The sequence below is a fragment of the Gadus chalcogrammus genome, chromosome 12, assembly GCF_026213295.1.
Source record: "Gadus chalcogrammus isolate NIFS_2021 chromosome 12, NIFS_Gcha_1.0, whole genome shotgun sequence".
NCBI classification, from domain to species: Eukaryota; Metazoa; Chordata; class Actinopteri; order Gadiformes; family Gadidae; genus Gadus; species Gadus chalcogrammus.
Genome location: NC_079423.1, coordinates 14,389,800 through 14,409,547, shown reverse-complemented (window position 1 = coordinate 14,409,547; position 19,748 = coordinate 14,389,800). Strand labels below are relative to the sequence as shown.

Sequence of the window (19,748 nt, the reverse complement as noted above, 5' to 3'; positions counted from 1 at the left end):
GTCCCACTGGTCCCAAAGAGAGAGATGTGTACACTTACGGCGACTGTGTTTAACAGTGTTTATTTAATATTATACATCGTGTTCAAGTCAAATGAATAGCCCTAGCACCCTGAAGCAACATTTGAGTCAGTCCCATTTGATTTATATTCAGTCGGGCATGTGCTAAATAGCTTGGAGTTGTAGTGTAGTGTTGCGTAGCGTAACCAGTCACTTCTTCAGGGATCATAACCTTGTGGTTGGATGCTGCTGTGACGACCGCTTGCCTGTAGGGCGGCGCATTTCCAGAACGCTGCACTCGGTACCTGGTATATGGAGCACAGCTTCTATGCTACGTTTAAAATGAATTAAATCAATTAAAATGCTTTAACATACATCCATGGTGAGCTCTCCACCTGGAATCGAGGAAACGTCAACGCTATTGCCAAAGCATTCTTAGGTAAAACGGTGGCATTTTTAATCGGACATTAGATTAGATAAAAGATATACATTAGATAGACGTAAAGGGTGCGGCTTTAATGCGTCATATAACCTGTGATCTGCATGATTGGTGAGCCGTACAAACAGCCCTATCTGATCAGCCAGTGTCTGTACCCCCCCCCCCCCCCCCCCTTGCATTCGACCCCGGTCGAATGCAAGGGGGGGGGGGGGGGAGGTACAGACACCGGCCGTCAGATAGGGTTAGGGCTGTTTGAGGTCCCACTCCTTCGCAGCGTCACCGCCGTACTTTGACCTGCAGCGGCGTTGTCACCGTAGCCTCTGCCCCCCCCCCCAAACCCCAACAGCTTACCACAGCAAGTGCGTGGACCCCTGGCTGACCAAGACCAAGAAGACGTGTCCCGTGTGCAAGCAGAAGGTGGTGCCCTCGCAGGGCGACTCCGACAGCGACTCGGAGGACGGCGACAGCGGGCCCGAGGAGAACGAGGAGGTGTCGGAGAGCACGCCCCTGCTGCGCTCGCTGGCCTCCACCAGCGCCCACTCCTTCGGCACCATGTCGGGCGCCTCCCGCTCGGGCCAGGACTCGTCCGACTACGAGGACGACGAGGACGAGCTGGACAGCAGCGACAGCGAGGCGGCGGCGGCGGCGGCGGCGAAGAAGAAGAAGGTGGCGCCCGTGGAGACGGTGGTGGTGCAGCTGCAGCAGCCCTCCTCTGACCGCCGCCGGGACCACGACTTGCCCTACGCCTGACTTGACTTGACCCCGACGGTTGGTTGACGGTAGACCGACAGGCCGCCGCACGCACATCCCCCGACCCCACGACTCCCCCCTCCCCCCACGAGACCCCCCCCCCCCTCCCTTCCCCTCTCCGTTCACCGCAGCCAATCACAGGCCCCCAACCAGGGCTGTAGAGACATCAACAATCTGATTCACCGCTCCCCATTTTGTTCTGTTACTGATTAGAAGTCTACTTTGATGACATCCCCCCCCCCCCCCCCCCCCCCAAAATAGTTAGAATACCAGTATTCTTTGATTTGGACCCAATAGGAGAGGGGAGGGGGTAGTAGGTGGAGCTTGAAGCTGACAATGTGTCCAAAAGCTGGCGAGACAGTCAGTGGCTTATGGGGGCTGACAGGAGTGTTAACTCCGCAATGTACAGTAACACTGTACTCTGGATAGTCGTCGTCGTCCCCCCCCCCCCCAGGCGAATACAGAGGTCTCCCCCCTCATTAGTCCACTGTACTAGGGAGAGGTCTCAAGGTTGAAGTGGGTTCGGTGCTCAGCAGTTGAAAACCATTAGTGTATATAAAATGTATAAATCACACATGAACCTTTTATTTGCTTAGAGCCTACACGTGTGGCGCGGTGCGGCAGTGCCGCGACCGACAGTAGATACGTAACCGAGCTGCATAGCCACGTCTAAATCTAAAGCACTATGCAGCTTCCTTTTTGTAAAATCAAATTTTCAGTGTAACCGTACGTAAGGTATAAACTCGCACTTAATCTTTGCCAATATACTTGTAGCCGGAGGGCTCTGCGCTTCAACATGTTTTGTGCCACAGATGGCAGGTTTACCGTTCAGCATGGCAAAAGGACAACGAAAAAAAAAAAGAGGTATGACTTGCGCCAAGGTAGTGCGTTAGTAAAATATATAAATGAATTTAAGGTAATCAATGACACGTCACACTCGTCGAAGGGGAGTCTATTCTGCGCGGTGTGAGATGAGTTCACACTGCCTGCCGCTACCCAGTATCCTCATAACACGCTTTTAGTCAATAGGCGGGGCCTGTTTCATTTCAATACCGCAAGTAGTTAACTCTTGTTGAAACGTTTTACCATGGCTTGAGCTGTTGTATTTTTCACAAAAAACCCTTGCCTTTTTATTTCAGTTACTGTATCGTCTCATGCTTACCAATGTCTTGAACCCAAATTCACTTTAATAAAAGAAAAACGGAAAGGTATTGGTGCATGGCTTTTCATTTGGCTTTATTCAAGGAACAATTAAAATGTGTGCGGCTTGGAAGAAAGACATTTTAACAAGTCTGACCAGACTTAAGTGCTAGATCCTCAAACAGTGTTTTAACAACCGAGGTTAAACGTTTCACTTTAATGTCCATTGTCATTTGAAAGCTGACCGTTTAATACATGAAATTAAAAGCATGGAAACGACATCTGGTTGGAATAAATTTATTTGATCTGTCTGTAAACAAGGTGATAAAATCAATTTTATGGCATTTCTTGGTTTTATGCATATGAAATCAGATGCAGTTAAGGGTCTGTATTCAAGATGTAAAATGAAAAGAAATGAGTGCTGGGGGCAGGGAAGAGAAATTTAACAGAAAAAGGGGGTTTCATGACTATACATATCCCACATGGCCTAGGCAGTGGAGTTGATGCAAAAAAAAAAAAAAATTCCATAAAGACAGATAGCGAGAGAAGATAAGTGCCAATGAATTGACTATTGAATGGACTGTGGGTTAAAGGATCCATCTTACAACAGCAACACATCTCTCTACTTTTATGGCACAGGGTACACAGGTTCTGTGGGCTTTGTGATTTGACAAGACAACCAAAAAGAGACCTTATTCCAACCGATTCCTTCCGCCACTGAATGTGAATCCTTTCCATAATGTTCTACCTTAAGTTTTTGTTTTTTATCCTTCATTCAAGACTATTAATTTAGTCGTACCAAGCATGGACAGACTTAACTTGCCACAACTGGAGGACTCCAGTGCGTGGCATTTTAAACTTCAGTTTATTACACAGCATTGGTTTCATTTGTCATTTTGTTCTTAATTTAAATTAAAAAGACATTGCGACACTGTGAGTTAGCCAATTTTCAGTCATTAGACAAAATCCCCTGCACCGTAGCAATTTAAAACACGTGATAGACAGGATTTGAGTGGTTTTGCAGTCCTCAGAATACAGGTTAGCAGTGTTCCTTCACAATCATTTAAGAGCCAATGAAAACACTGAGGCTGTGATTGGTCAAATTGGTCCTACGGAGAATATATATTTGTTTAAATGGGATGTGCTCCACATTGTTATTATCCAATATCTACTGTCCCAAAAACAAATCACAGCCTTTTACAAAAGAAAATAAAAGGAAATTATATTACAGGAGCTGGCAAACAATTGGGTCTGAGCCATTTTTAAGATGGAATGTCCATGGGCTTGTGTGGCCAGGGAGGCAATGCCAAAGGCTTGAGTGGAAGTAGCTTCTTGCTGCAGCCCAGTGACGGCAACTCCTGCGTATTCAGCTCATGATACAGAACAGCAGTAATCCATTCACAAACCCTGCCACCCCCTATAAAACTGAGCAATAGTAGCATGGGTGAAAGGGGGGGGGGGGGGGGAGAGCTGGAAAGGACTAAAGGGACGTAGGGAGAAGGAGGGGGGGGCGGGGGATGTGTGATTAATGCAGACAGGGAGCGGGTCTCCTGTGAAGTTTTACCTAGTGTGACCAAACAGGATGGGACGCCAGGAGAAGGGAAGGGGGCGTTTTGGCAGGGGAGCCTGGGTCCAGGGTGGGGAGGGGGACCGTCGGGTTAAAGATATGCATGCATGCAGGCCTCCCCCTCTCAAACATGCTCTAGAAAAGGGGAAGACATTCTGAGCGCTCTGGAACCACCCAAGTGCTCCAAAGGGGGGCGATGGCCGCTTGGGGTGGGGAAGAGGGGGGGCCGGGGGGCGAACTAATGCTCGCCACTGCTTCAGAGAAACCAAAACCGTTAAAGGATCAAAACGAACTCTTCCGTTAATTTTAAGTTTAGCGTCTTCTTTTTTTGTGTGTGTTAGGTGAGCATTTTCTCCGCGGATGGTCGGTCCAGGTGTTGCACTGTTCTCGGGGTTAAATCCTGATGGGGGGGTCGTGGCGTCCGTGCTCCCGTCGTCGCCGTGGCGACGCGACAGTGCTGCTGGAGTAGGGCTTAGGTGTGGACGCGTCGACACGACTCGAGGACGAATAAGAGAAGAGGTGGAGGGGAGGAGAGGGGGGTGAAGACACAATGAAAGTAAAAAAAATAAAATAAAAATGTCCTGAAAATAACGTGGGGAAAGAAGACAGGAAAAGAAGCATCTAGGAAGTAGGTTAAGTGGGAGTGGTGGCTTAGAGTGGGCTGCTAGGTGGCGTGGTAGTACAGGCCGCTTTAGAATCCAGACTTCCTCAGGTGATCGGCCATCGAAAACACTTTCTGGTTGAGCTGACCGCCGTGGACACCTTCTTTTCCCATGATTAAAACCATCGCTGGAGTACAGAGAGGGGGGGGAAAACACGAAACAAAAACAACACAGCAGAAATGAGCACCAGACATTGTTGTGACGGGGCTTGAAATCAAAAGCTAGAACCGTTTTTTGTCCCCCCTTTTCCTGTTCCCATTTACTGTGTAACATGGGGCCTTACTGGGCTGACCACTAGGGCATTGGCCCATTGATTCAACCCACAGATGCCTCTTCCCAACCCCCCGAAAACTGCTTAATACTAGGAATGCAGGGATGTTGGGGATCTCTTGACAATACTTTGTTAAATTTGATTTATGGAATTTTGTGTTTTTTTTATGCATGTATTTTTTTTATCTTCTCCCTTAACTAACCGCGCAGAGGCTAGAACACAAGAGCTAAAGCTAGAGGCCGGAATCCCTCAAGTATTTTGCCATCGAGTATGCCTTCTTATTCAGTCCGCCTCCATGGACCCCTTCCTTGCCCATTACAAAGACCAAGACTGGAAGAAAAACACAGAAGGAACATTTAGAGAAAGGTGGTGAAGTCAGGAGGTTACAGGTCAAACCAAAACCACACAGAGCCGAAGGGCCGCGCAGGTGAAGCAAGGGCAGACGTGTGGCGAAACGGCGCATGCTGGCAGAAGCGTCTACGGTCTACCGGTAAGCCCCACAGCATTCACCTTCTTATCAGTGCTGCTGGCCGTCTGACCGCACTGCCTCAGCTGTCAAGTCTCCCTGATAAGACTTGGTTCCAACATGGGGAACCTAACGAATAATCTTAATGGTGAAATGACTCTTCTATTGGGCAAAAAAACTTAATCTTTAAAAATCAGCCACCAACATTACTATTCAAGGAGTACCAAACTAGGCGTCGGCTAATTCAAGTTTGAGTCTGAGCAACTTTTGTCATTTGTGACATTTAACCAACCATCATGACATCTGAATAATTACTATTCCATAATATGTTTTGGGTTCCATTCCCCTACGGGATGATTTCTAACTGCAAATTAGCATTAAGCCTTGAGCTTGGTGCATATGTAGCGCTAGGAAACCATTTAGTCCAAACTCTTGGTTGTGTCAATAAATAGAGTTGAAGACCCTGAAATTAAGAACTACTCTGAACACAGATGAATTAAGCGATGCCACACAATTCTAACAGACATCTGTATTTGACACCATGTCCAAGAGAAAGCACGAATTATCTTTTTACTTTATAATGTAACACTGAGTGCACACAGGTTTATACCGGGACCACTACTAATGTGGATATACTGGCCAACAATTCACTCTACAACATTTGGACAACAGAAAATAGATTCATTTACATCATGCATCCTTCCAGACTGAAAACTCCACCTTAATGCTATAACACAAACACTACGTTGCCAAATACCCGACAATATCCCTGATGTTATTATTCTATAAAACCTTGAATACACTCGTAACCTGCTCAATTACTAATTAATATCCCACTGAAGAGGCGAGTCAATACTGCAGTGGGTACAATCAAAATGCTTACAGTCAATAATTCCTTTCCCTGACCCTTAAATCGTCCACAAACAGTCCCTGGCTTTCATCACAACTGGTAAACACCACGACAGCAGCTGCAGAGGACAGGAAGGTGAATGCCTCCATTCATTACCAACCATCTAGGACCATGCAGACGCACCCACATGCGTGCGGAACCTCTCGCTCAATACATGCGACAACCGCCGTGTTAGGGCACATGAGAAAAGCCGTCCCCATGGTAACGGTGGGAGGTGATTAATCAGAACACGCAGTCCATGGGAGTTGCGTTTGGAAAGGGGGGCAGGAAGGTGCTCCACTAACCAAGAGGGAGAACACATGCGGTTCAGGGGAAGTCACAGGACGAGGTGTCAGAAAAGGGGGGGGGGGGGGCAGGAGGAGGAAGAGGAAGGCCAGTCGTACAGGACAGAAGAGGAGCCAGCTCGCCTGGTGACAAGCCCTCACCTGGGCACTGCAGAGAGCCCCTTACATGGAGGGCAGCGTGTCGGGGCCCACGCGGACAAAAGGATAACTGGCAGAACTCTAGGCAACTCCAGTCCTCTAGAAGGGACCTTGATCTCTCTGTAGGCGCTCTGGCTTAAAATTTGATGGAGGATTCTACAGCCCATAAACTAACATCAATGGGTTGAATGTGCTTCGGCCTGCTGATTCTAAACCCCAAAATAATGTGTCAAAATGCATTTCCAATTCGATTACTTTCAGCCTTAATGCCAGAAAGGACAATTGTGTTGACTTCTTAATTTATAATCAATACATGAAGCCCCGCAAGTTGAAAGTACAAATATACAAAACACATTGTGATAAACATTTTGCCCATCCATTACCTTAAGGAATATTCAACATTAAGTCATCATGCATTTATTGGTTAACATCCAATAACAATCTTGTGATCATATAGCCATTATAAAATAACAAGTATTTTATATATTGAGGAAAGGTGAATATTTTAACTAGGCAGGCATGCACATGTCTACTGACCAGTGGAATGACCTAATATATGTCATGATGTCACTGTCCTGGCCCAGTTTAATGTGCCACTTACCTCTGCCGGCTTTGCCTATGGAAATGTTGTATGTTGGCTCTCCCCCAACGCTCTTTGTCCGGACGTCCATCGTCCAATCGTTCTCAGCGTTGAGGCTGTCCCTGATGACAGAGCACTTCTTGGTGCCTAAGGTCAGCCCGGAGGTGAAGAATGCCTCGCGATCCTTCCCAACTACCCCGTCGATTTCTTGACTCTAGGGAGATACATTGTTCCAATTATTTCATATGTCAGTATCGCGTAACATGTACCCATGTACAGATGTACACACACACACACACACATAATGCCATGTGAAACACATGGCGGACTACGGCAGTCTTAGATAAAAATGTAAACATTTCGGACAAAAGAGGTTCAGTCATCATGGAAGGTTCTAGTGGGGAAAGAGGAAACCTCGACTCAGCCAGGTCTCCTTTTCTTAAGCCTTAACAATCAGACAGTACTAACGAAAGACACATAAGCTCGTCTCTAATCATTGAAATCATCGAATCACAACGTTAAAGATGAGGCCCGGCATTGTTCCTACAGAAATGCATAATCATAAACCCAACCCTCCCCTTTCTTTCCGGGAAAGAAAAAAGGAAAATCAATTAAATTCGGAGACTGCAAGGTCGATTTTATAAACCGAGTCCTATCAAATAATTCCCCTTGACTCATTTATACCAAACCAACCTGGCCCATTTGAAGAAAAAATACCTTATCCTAGTGTGCGTGTCTGTGACCATCTATATATTTATATATATAAAAAAGGGCCACATTCAAACGACACAAGCCGTGCATTATTCGTGGCCTACCTACTCCCGACCACAGCCTCCAGGCCTAATCTCCTGTTTTTTAAGACATGTGCCCATAAACCGGGATGTGTATTGCATTGCAATACACATTGAATGATTTATAATCTAGATTGCAAGGGGACACTCCCATCTTATCAAACACAAGCTTATGTTAGCCTAGCCCGGCCGCCTCGCCGTCCTCCATCACCTCGCTGATTTTCTCCATCACACAAGATCGTTCAGAACCAACCCACAGGGCGATATTTCTGTAAAGTTTTCCCATTGTACACACAATTGTACGTCCTCGCTTTCTATTAACACGCTCATTAGCCGACAAAATGGAGTCTGCGAGCGGACCGGGCTTAGAGAAAACCCATTTAAACATTTCCTAAAAGCTCGTTTTTACACTAGCGTCGACCGTTGGTCGAATTCGTCAAAGGTGACCTATGCGGCGCGAGAGGCGAACCCGCGAGGAGCCGTGATTTTGCTCGAGCGCTTGAACCGAAATGAATCAGAGAGGGGAGTGGATGGCGCGCCATCTTGGAAAAAAAGAAGGTTCGGCAGCGACGCCTGCTTCGCCTGCTCCTCCAGGACCGCGGAGGAGACAGACACACAGACAGAGCCACAGCATGCTAGCTTCACATCTCCACCATACAGTCGTAGTTAGCTGTAGTCGGCTAATCAACATTAACACCACCAGACTTCCTAACCCCTCAACCGCTACACACACACACGCACGCACACAAACGCACACACACTGCGGAATAGAACGTTAGTCCAAAGTGCAACCGTTCGTTGGTTTCCCGAATAACGGGTTTGAGAAATGATGATAATGATTTCCGCAGCGGGCTTTGTTTGACACAGACTGCATCTCCTCTAGATGATAAGCGCTGGGTAATGCTAGCTGGATGATTAGCCTGCTAACTCGGCTAAGAGGCGCTGGAACGGCTAACCCTGAACAGCCTCACGTTGAATAACAATCCCGTGATAAAAAAATCAATCCAACTAAAGCAGGGGGAGATCAAACATCGACAATCCGTTTTTCCAATTAAGGCAATGGTGGGGTGAACTGTAACGTTATATTTCAAGGGAATTACAAGTGTTTTCCCAAGTCTCTCTCTGCATCTCCGCTGAGCACCGGGCACCATGTGTGCCACAAGGATCGCCTTATCTGTTCCGCTCAATAAGGCCCAGATTAGCTAGAGAAGTGGACGACAGGTACCTGCGGGTACCTCGAATGATCCATCGAATCAGCATTTCAACAGTACATACCGTTATGTTAACAAAGACCCCACCAGGAACCGATGCCCAGACGTATTTGGCGTCCGTGTATCCAACAATGGCTGAGTCCTGGCAGGTGCCATCAGCCATCAGGTTATCCACGTAGCTTTGCCAGGACATGTTTGCGAAATTAGTTCAAAGATGAAAATGTGTTGGTCAAATAAGTCACAAGTCCTCTCGAACGGAGTGTTGCGAGCAAGCTGGATTGTCAATGGACAAAGGCCTTCAGCAAATCCCAGCTCGTCACGTCCCGGCTTTCTTCTGGGTATGGGCAGCGAAGAGAAGCCACGCCGGTCGGGCAGCGCCTGGGTGTAGCCTTCTTGAAATCCCTCCGCCAGCCGTTGTTCGGCTCTCGTTGCCATACCCAATCCGCTATTTGGCGGATGTAGAAACCTTAAGAGTCGATAGTGCGAAGTGATTTTGAGATTTAATTTTAGGATTTATTTGTTTATGATACAGACCGTAAAGAAAGACAGTTATGGGAAATCAAGATACAGTTATAGGAAATCAAGATACGATACACGGCAACATGGCTCTTCTGTTGAAGGCTAGGATCTAGGTGATTCTATATCTAGATCTATCATTTATAATTCATGTTTTCCGTACATCCGAAGGCCATGGGGGGGGGGGGGGGTACTTTTACTTTGAAATACCCTATTATCTTTATGTAACAACGTACCAAAAGCTTTATAATTACAAAATGTTACACAGTGATACTTTTAGGACATATTTATTAAAGGACATGTAGAACACGAGTCCCCTGTCCCCCTCCAGGCTACATGGCTGTCCAAATACACACAGAACACTGCTTCATGCAGATCACATGAGTGGTTCTGCGCCTCTCTTGTTGATTCCGCCCTCCTGTGACTCCAGCTCCTGTCAACACGCGGAAGCATCAGCATCCGTTCTTATAGGAATTCTAAGTAGACAGACTTTCTACGTTTATGTGGACAAATCATGGTGGTTTTACTATGTGTGTTTGAGCCTGGGAGACAGACAGAAATACAGAGAGAGACGGAGGGAGAGAGGGGAACGTCATTGTAGGCCTAATGCTCTGCATACTCTGCGTCTATTCTCAATTCTAGATTACCCCATGCAAGTCTCCTTTGTACCATAACTGATAGCACCAAAACCTGTTGAAACCCCAGGTTTGACTACTTTAATCTCCTTAAAGCCGGACTTCAGCAATTCAATTCAGAAACGGTGTGTTTGTTAGCGCTGTGCTGCTTCTGTCCAAGTCACAGAGTAGGCCTCCGCTCCACCATGTATGCCTTAATAGACATGGCATCACAGGATGTCCGTACATCCTATGATGCCAGGTTATATAAGTTCCCCCTCAAGGGACAAATAGAGCAAATTGAAACCTCATTGTGTAAGTGAAACATCAATAAAAACATAAAATTATTAGCAAAACTTTTCCTGTGAGGATCCACCAGCCTAGGTATTGTGTGCTCTCTCTCCCCCCCCCCCCCCCCACCATATTTATTCTTAGCAAAGTACCCCTTACACCAGCACAAATATTATTGGGGAAGGAATAAAATGAAAATGATTAATTCATGTGCAAGTTATTCTGTGAACAAATGTACATTAAATAGGTGTGTGGAAAGTAAATGAATGTTCCATGATAGTATTCATAGATATACCAGTTACTTTTGTTCAGGATATATTCTGCCTGAAGGAATTGCATTGAGGTGGAATCATTTTTCTAATTGTTCATAACCAAGATTAACAACATGTCCAAAATATTCTAACATTTAGAAATGTTCCAAAGTACACCCTGCAATCCTTCAAAGTACCCCGAGGGATACGTGGTCCCCCTTTATCAATACACTGCTCTAGAGACACACATTGATTTAGGGGCCAAAGGCTAGTGACTTCACATATTGCACGCTCAGAAAGATTCAGTCAGTCTTTACGAGATAAAACGTTATCGACATATGAGACAAACAATGTGAAGCTCCGAAGGGAAATCACGTGTTTTTACATCACTTTTACTTTTCGGTTCATTGTCACCTCTTATGTGTTTATGGAATATGCCTTCTTGACCCCTTTATTCGAATAATCAAATAGTCATGTTTCTCTGTCCCTCTGTCAGTGTGTATGTCTCTCTTCCATCTCTTGTCTTTCTCTCTCGCTGTCTATCTTGCATTGCATGAACTATTGAGTAGCTGGCGATAGCTAAACAGCATTTGATGTTCTGTGGAAATCCCAAGCTATAACAATCAATAACAGCCAAAGTAAAACTGCTGTCGTTTCTTGGAATAAAGAGGTATTCTATTAAAATCAGTATCTCTGATTCGTGCCATGACGCACTAGGCCTGACACACGTTGATTTCCCTTTGCATGGGCGTTGGTGAAATAATATTGTAATGAAGTAGGCTACTTAGGGTGCACTCACACTAGGGTCACCCACTCACAAGGGTCACCCTAATCTCTGGTTGAGAACTACTTTGGATAATATTTGCAACAATTGGCGTGCCTGACCCCTGCAACCTTTCCCCCCTTTGTAAAGTTCGACATGGCTGTTCAAAATATATTTTATATATTAGCAAGTGGAATGACACTACATGCAATACATGCGGAGCCATACAATGGGTCTGTTCATTGACTCGCATTGGCATACTCCCCCCATTTGTGGAATGAATCAACACCACCATTCAGCCCAGTTCGGATTGTATGACGTGGAATACCACAGGCAAATACACAGATGCAGAAATAAATGGACACAATGCACACACTACTAAACCATATAACCAAGTGATGCACACAAACAGTATCCATGCAAATGAGCATTCCCATTGAAAACAAAACACGCGGTCACATGCACAAACGCAGAGAGCCATCGCTTTGCAAAATGCATGTGCATCTCTAGTTCACATAAACAGATACGCACTAACTGCTGTAATTACTATTTATATTTTATTTTCTATCACACACACGCACACTCCCCTCAATTGAACTTATTGGCATAAGATTAACGGTAAGTTTCCCAACATAATACTCCACAATGTTTAGAGAATGCTTCGTGCTCCAGTGATGGAGGGTAGGGGGCTTATAAGAAGTGCCACTTCAATCCATCTGAAGCCAGAAACATCCCACGATGCAGCTGCTTGTTTCCACGGAGACCTCATACTGATTTGATAATGTATTCATTCACTTCATTAATGACAGAATAATGACAGTGGTGCTATGGCTTTCGCAGCGTCTGCGCGCACGGAAGATGACACATTCCAACTCTATCATTCCCCCCTCAATGTTGAACGTCCATCTCCTGAATGTTTCTAATTAATAATGGCGAGGGAGGGTATCATTCCCATTTGAGCAGGATGTGATTTGAGAATGCTGCCCCCTGGTGGCAGTGTAAGGAATCACCAGACACACCAGACACATGGCTCCCTGCATGAAGAGCCCTAGTTCGCGACACTTCAACACCTACGCCAGGGATCAGGCAAGATGGTTGACCTGCTCTGCTTCCTGTCGCCCCTCAGCAAAGCCTCACAATTAAGCACTCGGCAGTCGGCACAGAAGCGGAGGCGATTGCTTTCCAGGTCGCTTTATCGTAAGTAGGCACAGCGCACATACTCAGACTAGTGTGGTAGGCCTACTGACTGAATGAAGTGCATGTAGGACCATTCCCTTAAAATGAATAGGGCTAGTAGGTCTTGACCTCACATCGAAGTGACTGCCTTCATTTCAGAAGTTGCCTAGTATCGAAGCATAATTTTTAATCATTGTTTGCTAGTCATAATCGTACAATTATTTGTCATTATGTTGTGACCATTGTGTGTGAAACTGATAAAGTGTTTCTCAAGAAAATAATAACATTTGATCAGCCCCTGGGATACGGTATATTAAGGGCTTCTACTTTACAACCACCCTCTGGACCACTCTTGAAATGACCCTAGTGTCGCCATCACAAAATACAACGATGCATTCTGATGTTCAAGCTGGGTATCAGATGCAATAAATGTGTAGCTTTTTTAGCAATTTTTAACCGAACCATGGCAGGCAAACTTATTAAATGAGTGGGTACTTTATCAGCACAGGCAAGTCTTTAAACAGCTGGGAATGAGAGTGGGTTTAGAGTGAGGTATGTGAGACTCTCCTGTTGTGGGTCTTAATTAGAGCTCATTAGATGTCCCCACAGTCATAAACATGTTTTGAAAGCTTTCCATCGAGGCTTGCATGACGATGAAGGACTGCCCTCTAAATGAGCCAGCCACAGGTTTGATGGCCTAATGGAGGGATGAACTGATCACTGTTCACTGTTGTTTTTTTCCAGATGCCAATTCAATGAGAAGCTTGTACGATGGACCTCTTTGTAAATAGTGTGGGTGAACTGTGTGAACACACGCACACACACACACACACACACACACACACACACACACACACACACACACACACACACACACACACACACACACACACACACACACACACACACACACACACACACACACACACAAACACACACACACTGGAATTGGAAAATGTCCATCAGTCCATTTCTCAAAACTTAAAATAAAATCCACCTTTAAGATAATATTTACATGAACAAGTGGGCCACAGTCTGGGAAAAAAAGCCTTGCTATAATCCTCTAATAAGCTCTGAATCTCAGGAAAAGCTTTTTCTAATACCAATTATCCAGATAACAAACTTTAAGATTTGGACAAGTGAACAAGTGAGTATATAGATTTGTAACAAGTTTGAAAAACGGTTGCAGGCCGCTTTGGCAGTTTAGTTAAGTATTGTAAACCAGAAAACAGTGCACCTCTGCCCAGGATTTATTTGGAACCACTGAAGTCTCAAAATTGATCTTAACATTAATTTCCCTTTTAGTTTAAAAGATCTTTCAAGATCAAGTTCATCCAAGTTCATTAAGATCTTTGGGGGAAAATGCATCTTAAACCGGAGCAGGAAGAGCATCTTAATAAAAATAAAAAATATTATTTAAAAATATTAAATAATTAACTAATTAATTAATTAATTAATTAATCAAATCTATCAGTTGACAGTCAACACATTGTCCAGCAAAAGGCTTTTTTGAAATGTCCACCACTGCTCGCCAATGCCACACAGTGGTCGCGAGCTGTAACTACTGTACTTTATTTACAAGGCGAACCTTGGTGAACTGGTGTCCGCTTTCACGGTATGCTGGGTGAACACGATGGAACACCGATCATTGGACACTGATAGTGCGCAGCATGGACAGTGTGGCAGGGTGACCTCGAAAATTAATGCCAGGAAAACGTGTTAACAGAAACAGTTGTATGGTTCCTGATTCAAAGGGCAGATAATATAGGCATGTTAAATAGTTCGATTGCCCTAATAAATAAGAAATAAATCATTAAGCAGGTGTTTTGTTATAGTTTGGTGGAGGAATAACCACTACCTTGATATATTTATTGAAGCTCCTCAAGAGTTAATTATGTGTAAATATCTAATACATAGCCCCATGCCTGATCATATTAACGTAAACTGCCTCATAAACGTTATTTCTTTATCTCAAATGCCCTAAAAATATCAACAATAGTTATATTGTATATATTTTAAATTGCAACTTTAGCAGCTATTCTGATGATAAAGTAAAAAAATATTATAAACCTGGCTTGTCCTTTGGTTGATGATTGAACCATCGCCCTATACGACAGCTCTGTCTATGTCTCTTCCTGGCTCCAGGCCACCTCTCTGGGCTCCAGGAGGCACAACCTAATCCCTTTGAGACGGCGCAATAATGAAATGAAATAGCTCTGGATGTAAATGGAGATGAGAAGATTAAAAGATAGGCGTACACCAGTTATTATAAACATTGGAAGGTATTATGGAAGGGAATCCCATAATACGGAGTCAGAGCTGTAGAATAACTTTACGTGTGCCAATGTTTCAATGGCAGTGTTAAGATTGGAATCATGATTCCGTTGGTTTGGGTGGTATTTTTCTTCTGTTTAAATAATGAGATATAACAATCATGTAGTAATAGAAAAGGTGTTTTGAAAGTAAAAGTATATTTATAAGAAAAATTCACAGAATTGTACAGTAAAGTATTGGATTCATGTTGTACGAGACCATCACTTTATAGGGCAGGCTTGTACATCAGAATGCATCATGGGTGTTTTTGTTTGCGATACTACAGGGCTCAAGAGAGTCCTCTAGTATTTCGCACGAGAAACGCTGTGGCTGTTTAATTCACAATTCTCAACTCCCTATGATCATTTCAATTAATTTTGTGATAAATTACTAAACAATTAACAAATAACCTATACCTACATAATGCCCCTATGTTTCCAAAATGGAGTCGGTCACTGCGTTGTGTTGTCCCTACTTACCAGCCCTATAAGCTAGGCCATTGCAGAACAACATAGGAACAGGGAGCCGGGGGAGGTCATGGAAAAGGGGGGTCACATCTGAGAATATTGCCAGGTTGAACACGAGGCTTGCTGCAGCGTTCTGGATACGCTGCAAAGGTTTGATTGCGGAGGCAGGGAGTCACGCCAGGAGCGAACTGCAGTAGTCGAGGAGGGAGATGACGAGCGCTTGGAACAGGAGCTGAGCTGCTTCCCTCGTGAGGAAGGCCGGATCCTGCGGATGTTGTAGAGGGCGATTCCTCAGGATCGGGAAATCGCGGAGATGTTCGAGCTGCGGCATACCTGCTTGTCCAGTACCACACCGAGGTTCCGCACGGTTGATTGTGGAGATAATCACAGTACAGAACATTTGATTTTGAGCCTTTTCTCACACAATTTTGTACACTGTCACTACATGGACATGTACATGATTGAATACTTCTCAAAGGTGGGTTCATATACACTGTAGGCCTAATTATAAAGGTGCAAAGAGTTCTGGGTGTGGGAACAGAAGTTCAAACACATGCACGACTCACTGGTTATTTCTTATTAAATATTATGGATGTAGAGGTTTTAACCGTTTTTTAACCTTTAACCATTAACCTGCAGGGTAAAAGTACTCAAACATGACTTGATTGATTGAAATTGCACCATTTTCAACAGCCTGCTGGTTAGATGTGCCAAGATAATTAGAGTATGCAAAATGACAACCTGAATGACCATGGAGTAGGTCATTATTTGTTAGATTTGTCAGTCATGTCTCCCAAATAGACCTCGTTATCAAAAACAAACATTGTGATCTTAACAACGCTGCATCAGTCACAGGTTGTTTGGTATAATCAAACCAAATTAATGTTTGATTGATCAAATACGATCCTATGTTCCCATGGACCATGAGAAAACTAAGAATAGTAAGGTGTAAGAGTGCAGTGTCTGACACACACACACACACACACACACACACACACACACACACACACACACACACACACACACACACACACACACACACACACACACACACATTTCCCAATTACAACCCTGGAACTCCTGTCTGGAAAGAATAAAGTATGGCCTTATTGTATCTTACAAATTGTCTAATTAGCTTGGGGTTTGGATGAGCGTCATTCTCCAAACCAACAATTCAGACTCAATATTTCTATATGTTCATAATTTCCTCAATCCTTGTTAATTGTGAAAGCAGTTGGTTTCTTTATTTTCCAGTGCAACCCTGCTGTCCAGTCAGCCTTGTCTACAATTATCGTATATGTTCCAACACAACTACTGAATTCCCTGAAATGGGTCCAGTTGAAGGGGAATATGAGTAAGTAGGCCTATTTCTTACCTGCTGGCACTCAGATTAATAGTCTTGACCTTTCCTCAAGCTTTTACTACACTTTAGCCACATTACAAACCTGGCCAATGACTCAGAAGAGAAAGTTTCCTTTAACATGCTTCAACAATTCAAATGACACTCATATTCATACTGACATGAATATACACCAACAAACTTCCAACTGTTGCTTTAATGCCAATATTCTGTCCAAACAGGATTATCCAACTAGTGATAAACAATATTCACCGCAAGATAAAAATCTCACTGTCATTTATTCTACTTCCTATAAAATCGATGTGATTGCGTACACGTACTCACACACACACACACACACAGGAGGTATATGTCCCTTTATGCAAATCCGGGAATTATGCTTGATTTTATTCATTGTGACGCATGTCTCGGAAGTTTCTTGTTGTTTTTGGACAATTGCCGCTTTTACTCACACACACAAACACACACGTACACATGTAGACACACACGTACACACACACACACACACACACACACACACACACACACACACACACACACACACACACACACACACACACACACACACACACACACACACACACACAAACACAAACACAAACACACACACACAACTCTAATCTTTCACTGGAATCTGGAACTGCCTTAGGTAAGCTTGTCAAAGGTAAAAAATGCGTGGTGAAGGTGTGAACAAACAAATGATCATGCACACTCATCCCTCCCACATAATCTTCCAGTGTATTTCATTATCTTTTTGTATTATATTTTTAAATCATATTAATTATAGACGTGGACACAACCCACTCTCTCCATCTTTCCACCTCCTTTTTTAGACTGCGATCAGCGGAGCTCGGTCAGCCACTTTGTTTACCATGCGCCTCACTCGCCTGGCCAGGGGTCAAGGGTGAAGCCGGACAGGCCATCCAAAGTGACCGCTGGCAGGGACCCCGAACACGGAAATACCGAGCTCACACAACGGTCGTGCTGTTACTGCGGTGGTATGCTGAGAGCCAGGCCCGAGACCTGGGTACGTGACTCAATCCTGGTGCAACATCCTGGTAGTCAAGGTCCACCGCTCCGCAGACCAGGGCAAATAAACATCAACAGCTATACAAACAGTTGGGCAAAGCGTGGAGGGAGAAACCGGGCCCACGCCATTTTTAAAGGACCGTGTCAGAGCAAAGACTAGGCCCTGTTCTGTTCAGTGCCGCGATAAATCTTCATGGGGGGGGGGGGGGGGGGGGGGGGGTCTCTGACACGTCTTTTTTTCGTAAATGACTTTTTTTTAGGGAGCAATGGCTAATAAAAGCTGGAAAGTAAATAATTCATACAGATGAAGATATCAGCTATTTCTGTTTTGAGCTAATGATGAGCACTGATTTATAACTCAATCTGTACTAATGTATTGTAGTAGAGATTAACAAAGGTAAATATTCCTGCTAGTTTCTTGTCATCCTGACTGTTCAAATGTTACACAATCATTATGACATTAAAAAAGAATTCACATATAATTCCCCATTTGTAGTCTTCCTACAATTATTTGTATTTTGGTCAATCGTTTTGTATGTTCATGAAATCTGTCAAAACGAGATAAGGCCGGGCCCATGCCATGATCGACCCTTTCATCCCAGGGCTCTTGCCGAGATTTGGTCATCTGTTATGGGCAACATATAGAAAGATACCAGCTGCCAAAGATCGAGGAGCCAAAATCGATTGGTTCCTCAATGCTTGCCAAAGACAGTGTTTCCCATGGCGGGTCACCAGTTCTCCTTGTGACTCGTATCATGAATATTCTCGATGAGCAGAGGCCTTTGTGAGCATTCTACTGTAGCTGCGAGACATCAGCCCATTGCTGATCGGCCATTTATCAGGTTAGGATTGGGAAACGGGTTATTTGCTATTCTGGGAGATGGAAAAACCAGAGAGCAGCAGAACACCACTAATGCACCTCCAAAAATATCAGGGCTTTGTTGTTTCAGTCTAGAATGGGAAAAAACTTGCCAGGGTTTCAACAGTCAAGTGGTATAATCACAGTTAGGCTAATAAATCCCCAGAGGTATCAGTGCGTTTGAACCATGTCTCACATTCAGCAGTAATTAATTCACATTCGCAATAGCATGCAATAACGAATAACCGAGTAATCAGTTGAAAAGAACACAGTTTGTTCTTGGCATGAGAAGCAAAGAAACCGCAGGGACGGTAAAACCTTGATGTCACATGACAAGGATGAGTTGGGTTTGGGGGAGGGGGGGGGGGGGGTGCAATGTAACCGTGGGGATAAGGTGAAAAAACGGTTTCATTATATAGTAGTAGTGACATTACACAAACAGGCCTGGGAAATAGGTAAGGAATGTGGAAAAACGGTTTCCTTATGTAGTGACAGTGCAGAAACAGGTCTGTGAATTTCCCAGGGATTCTGTGTAACTGGTAAGGCATATACATGGAAATAGTTTGGTTTCTAAAGTTTCATGACTTAAGAGGTTGCAAGTTCCAATCAAAGTTCAGGGATAATGCCTGTATTATGTCCAATGTTCAAAAATGGTTTTGTTTCATTAAAGGGTTGTATGTTAATGCATCCTCTGGGAAATATGGGTTTGGTGTGGTAAAGGTTTGGCTAAAGATCTGCGGAGCCGATGACCAACAGTGGGCAGGGTTAAACAAGACAATACAAGTCTATATCTTTCTATACATACCGTATAGCAGAGTACTTATTGTATCCGTTTATGGACTGCTGTAAGATACTTGGATGTCTCCTGCTCTAGAATAGGCCCTAGGACTAGTGCCGTGCTGG

The 19,748-nt window shown here is 44.3% G+C and overlaps 2 protein-coding genes across 2 annotated transcripts in view; one reads left to right on the top strand and one right to left on the bottom strand.

The window, feature by feature from the left end:
- rnf13 (ring finger protein 13) overlaps window positions 1-2,615 on the top strand; it is a 36,484-nt gene extending 33,869 nt beyond the window's left edge. Inside the window, exon 10 of the mRNA XM_056603821.1 lies at window positions 783-2,615. Coding sequence (XP_056459796.1) covers window positions 783-1,186 — 404 coding nt within the window. The 3' untranslated portion in view covers window positions 1,187-2,615. The remainder of the gene's footprint in view (window positions 1-782) is intronic.
- On the bottom strand, window positions 2,382-9,590 carry LOC130393201 (profilin-2-like). The gene is made up of 3 exons (XM_056603823.1): window positions 9,271-9,590; window positions 7,226-7,418; window positions 2,382-4,682 (listed from the first exon to the last, which is right to left on the bottom strand). The coding sequence occupies exons 1-3, from the start codon at window positions 9,397-9,399 to the stop codon at window positions 4,585-4,587; spliced, it is 420 nt and encodes a 139-aa protein (XP_056459798.1). The 5' UTR covers window positions 9,400-9,590; the 3' UTR covers window positions 2,382-4,584.
- Between the last annotated feature and the right edge of the window lie 10,158 nt (window positions 9,591-19,748).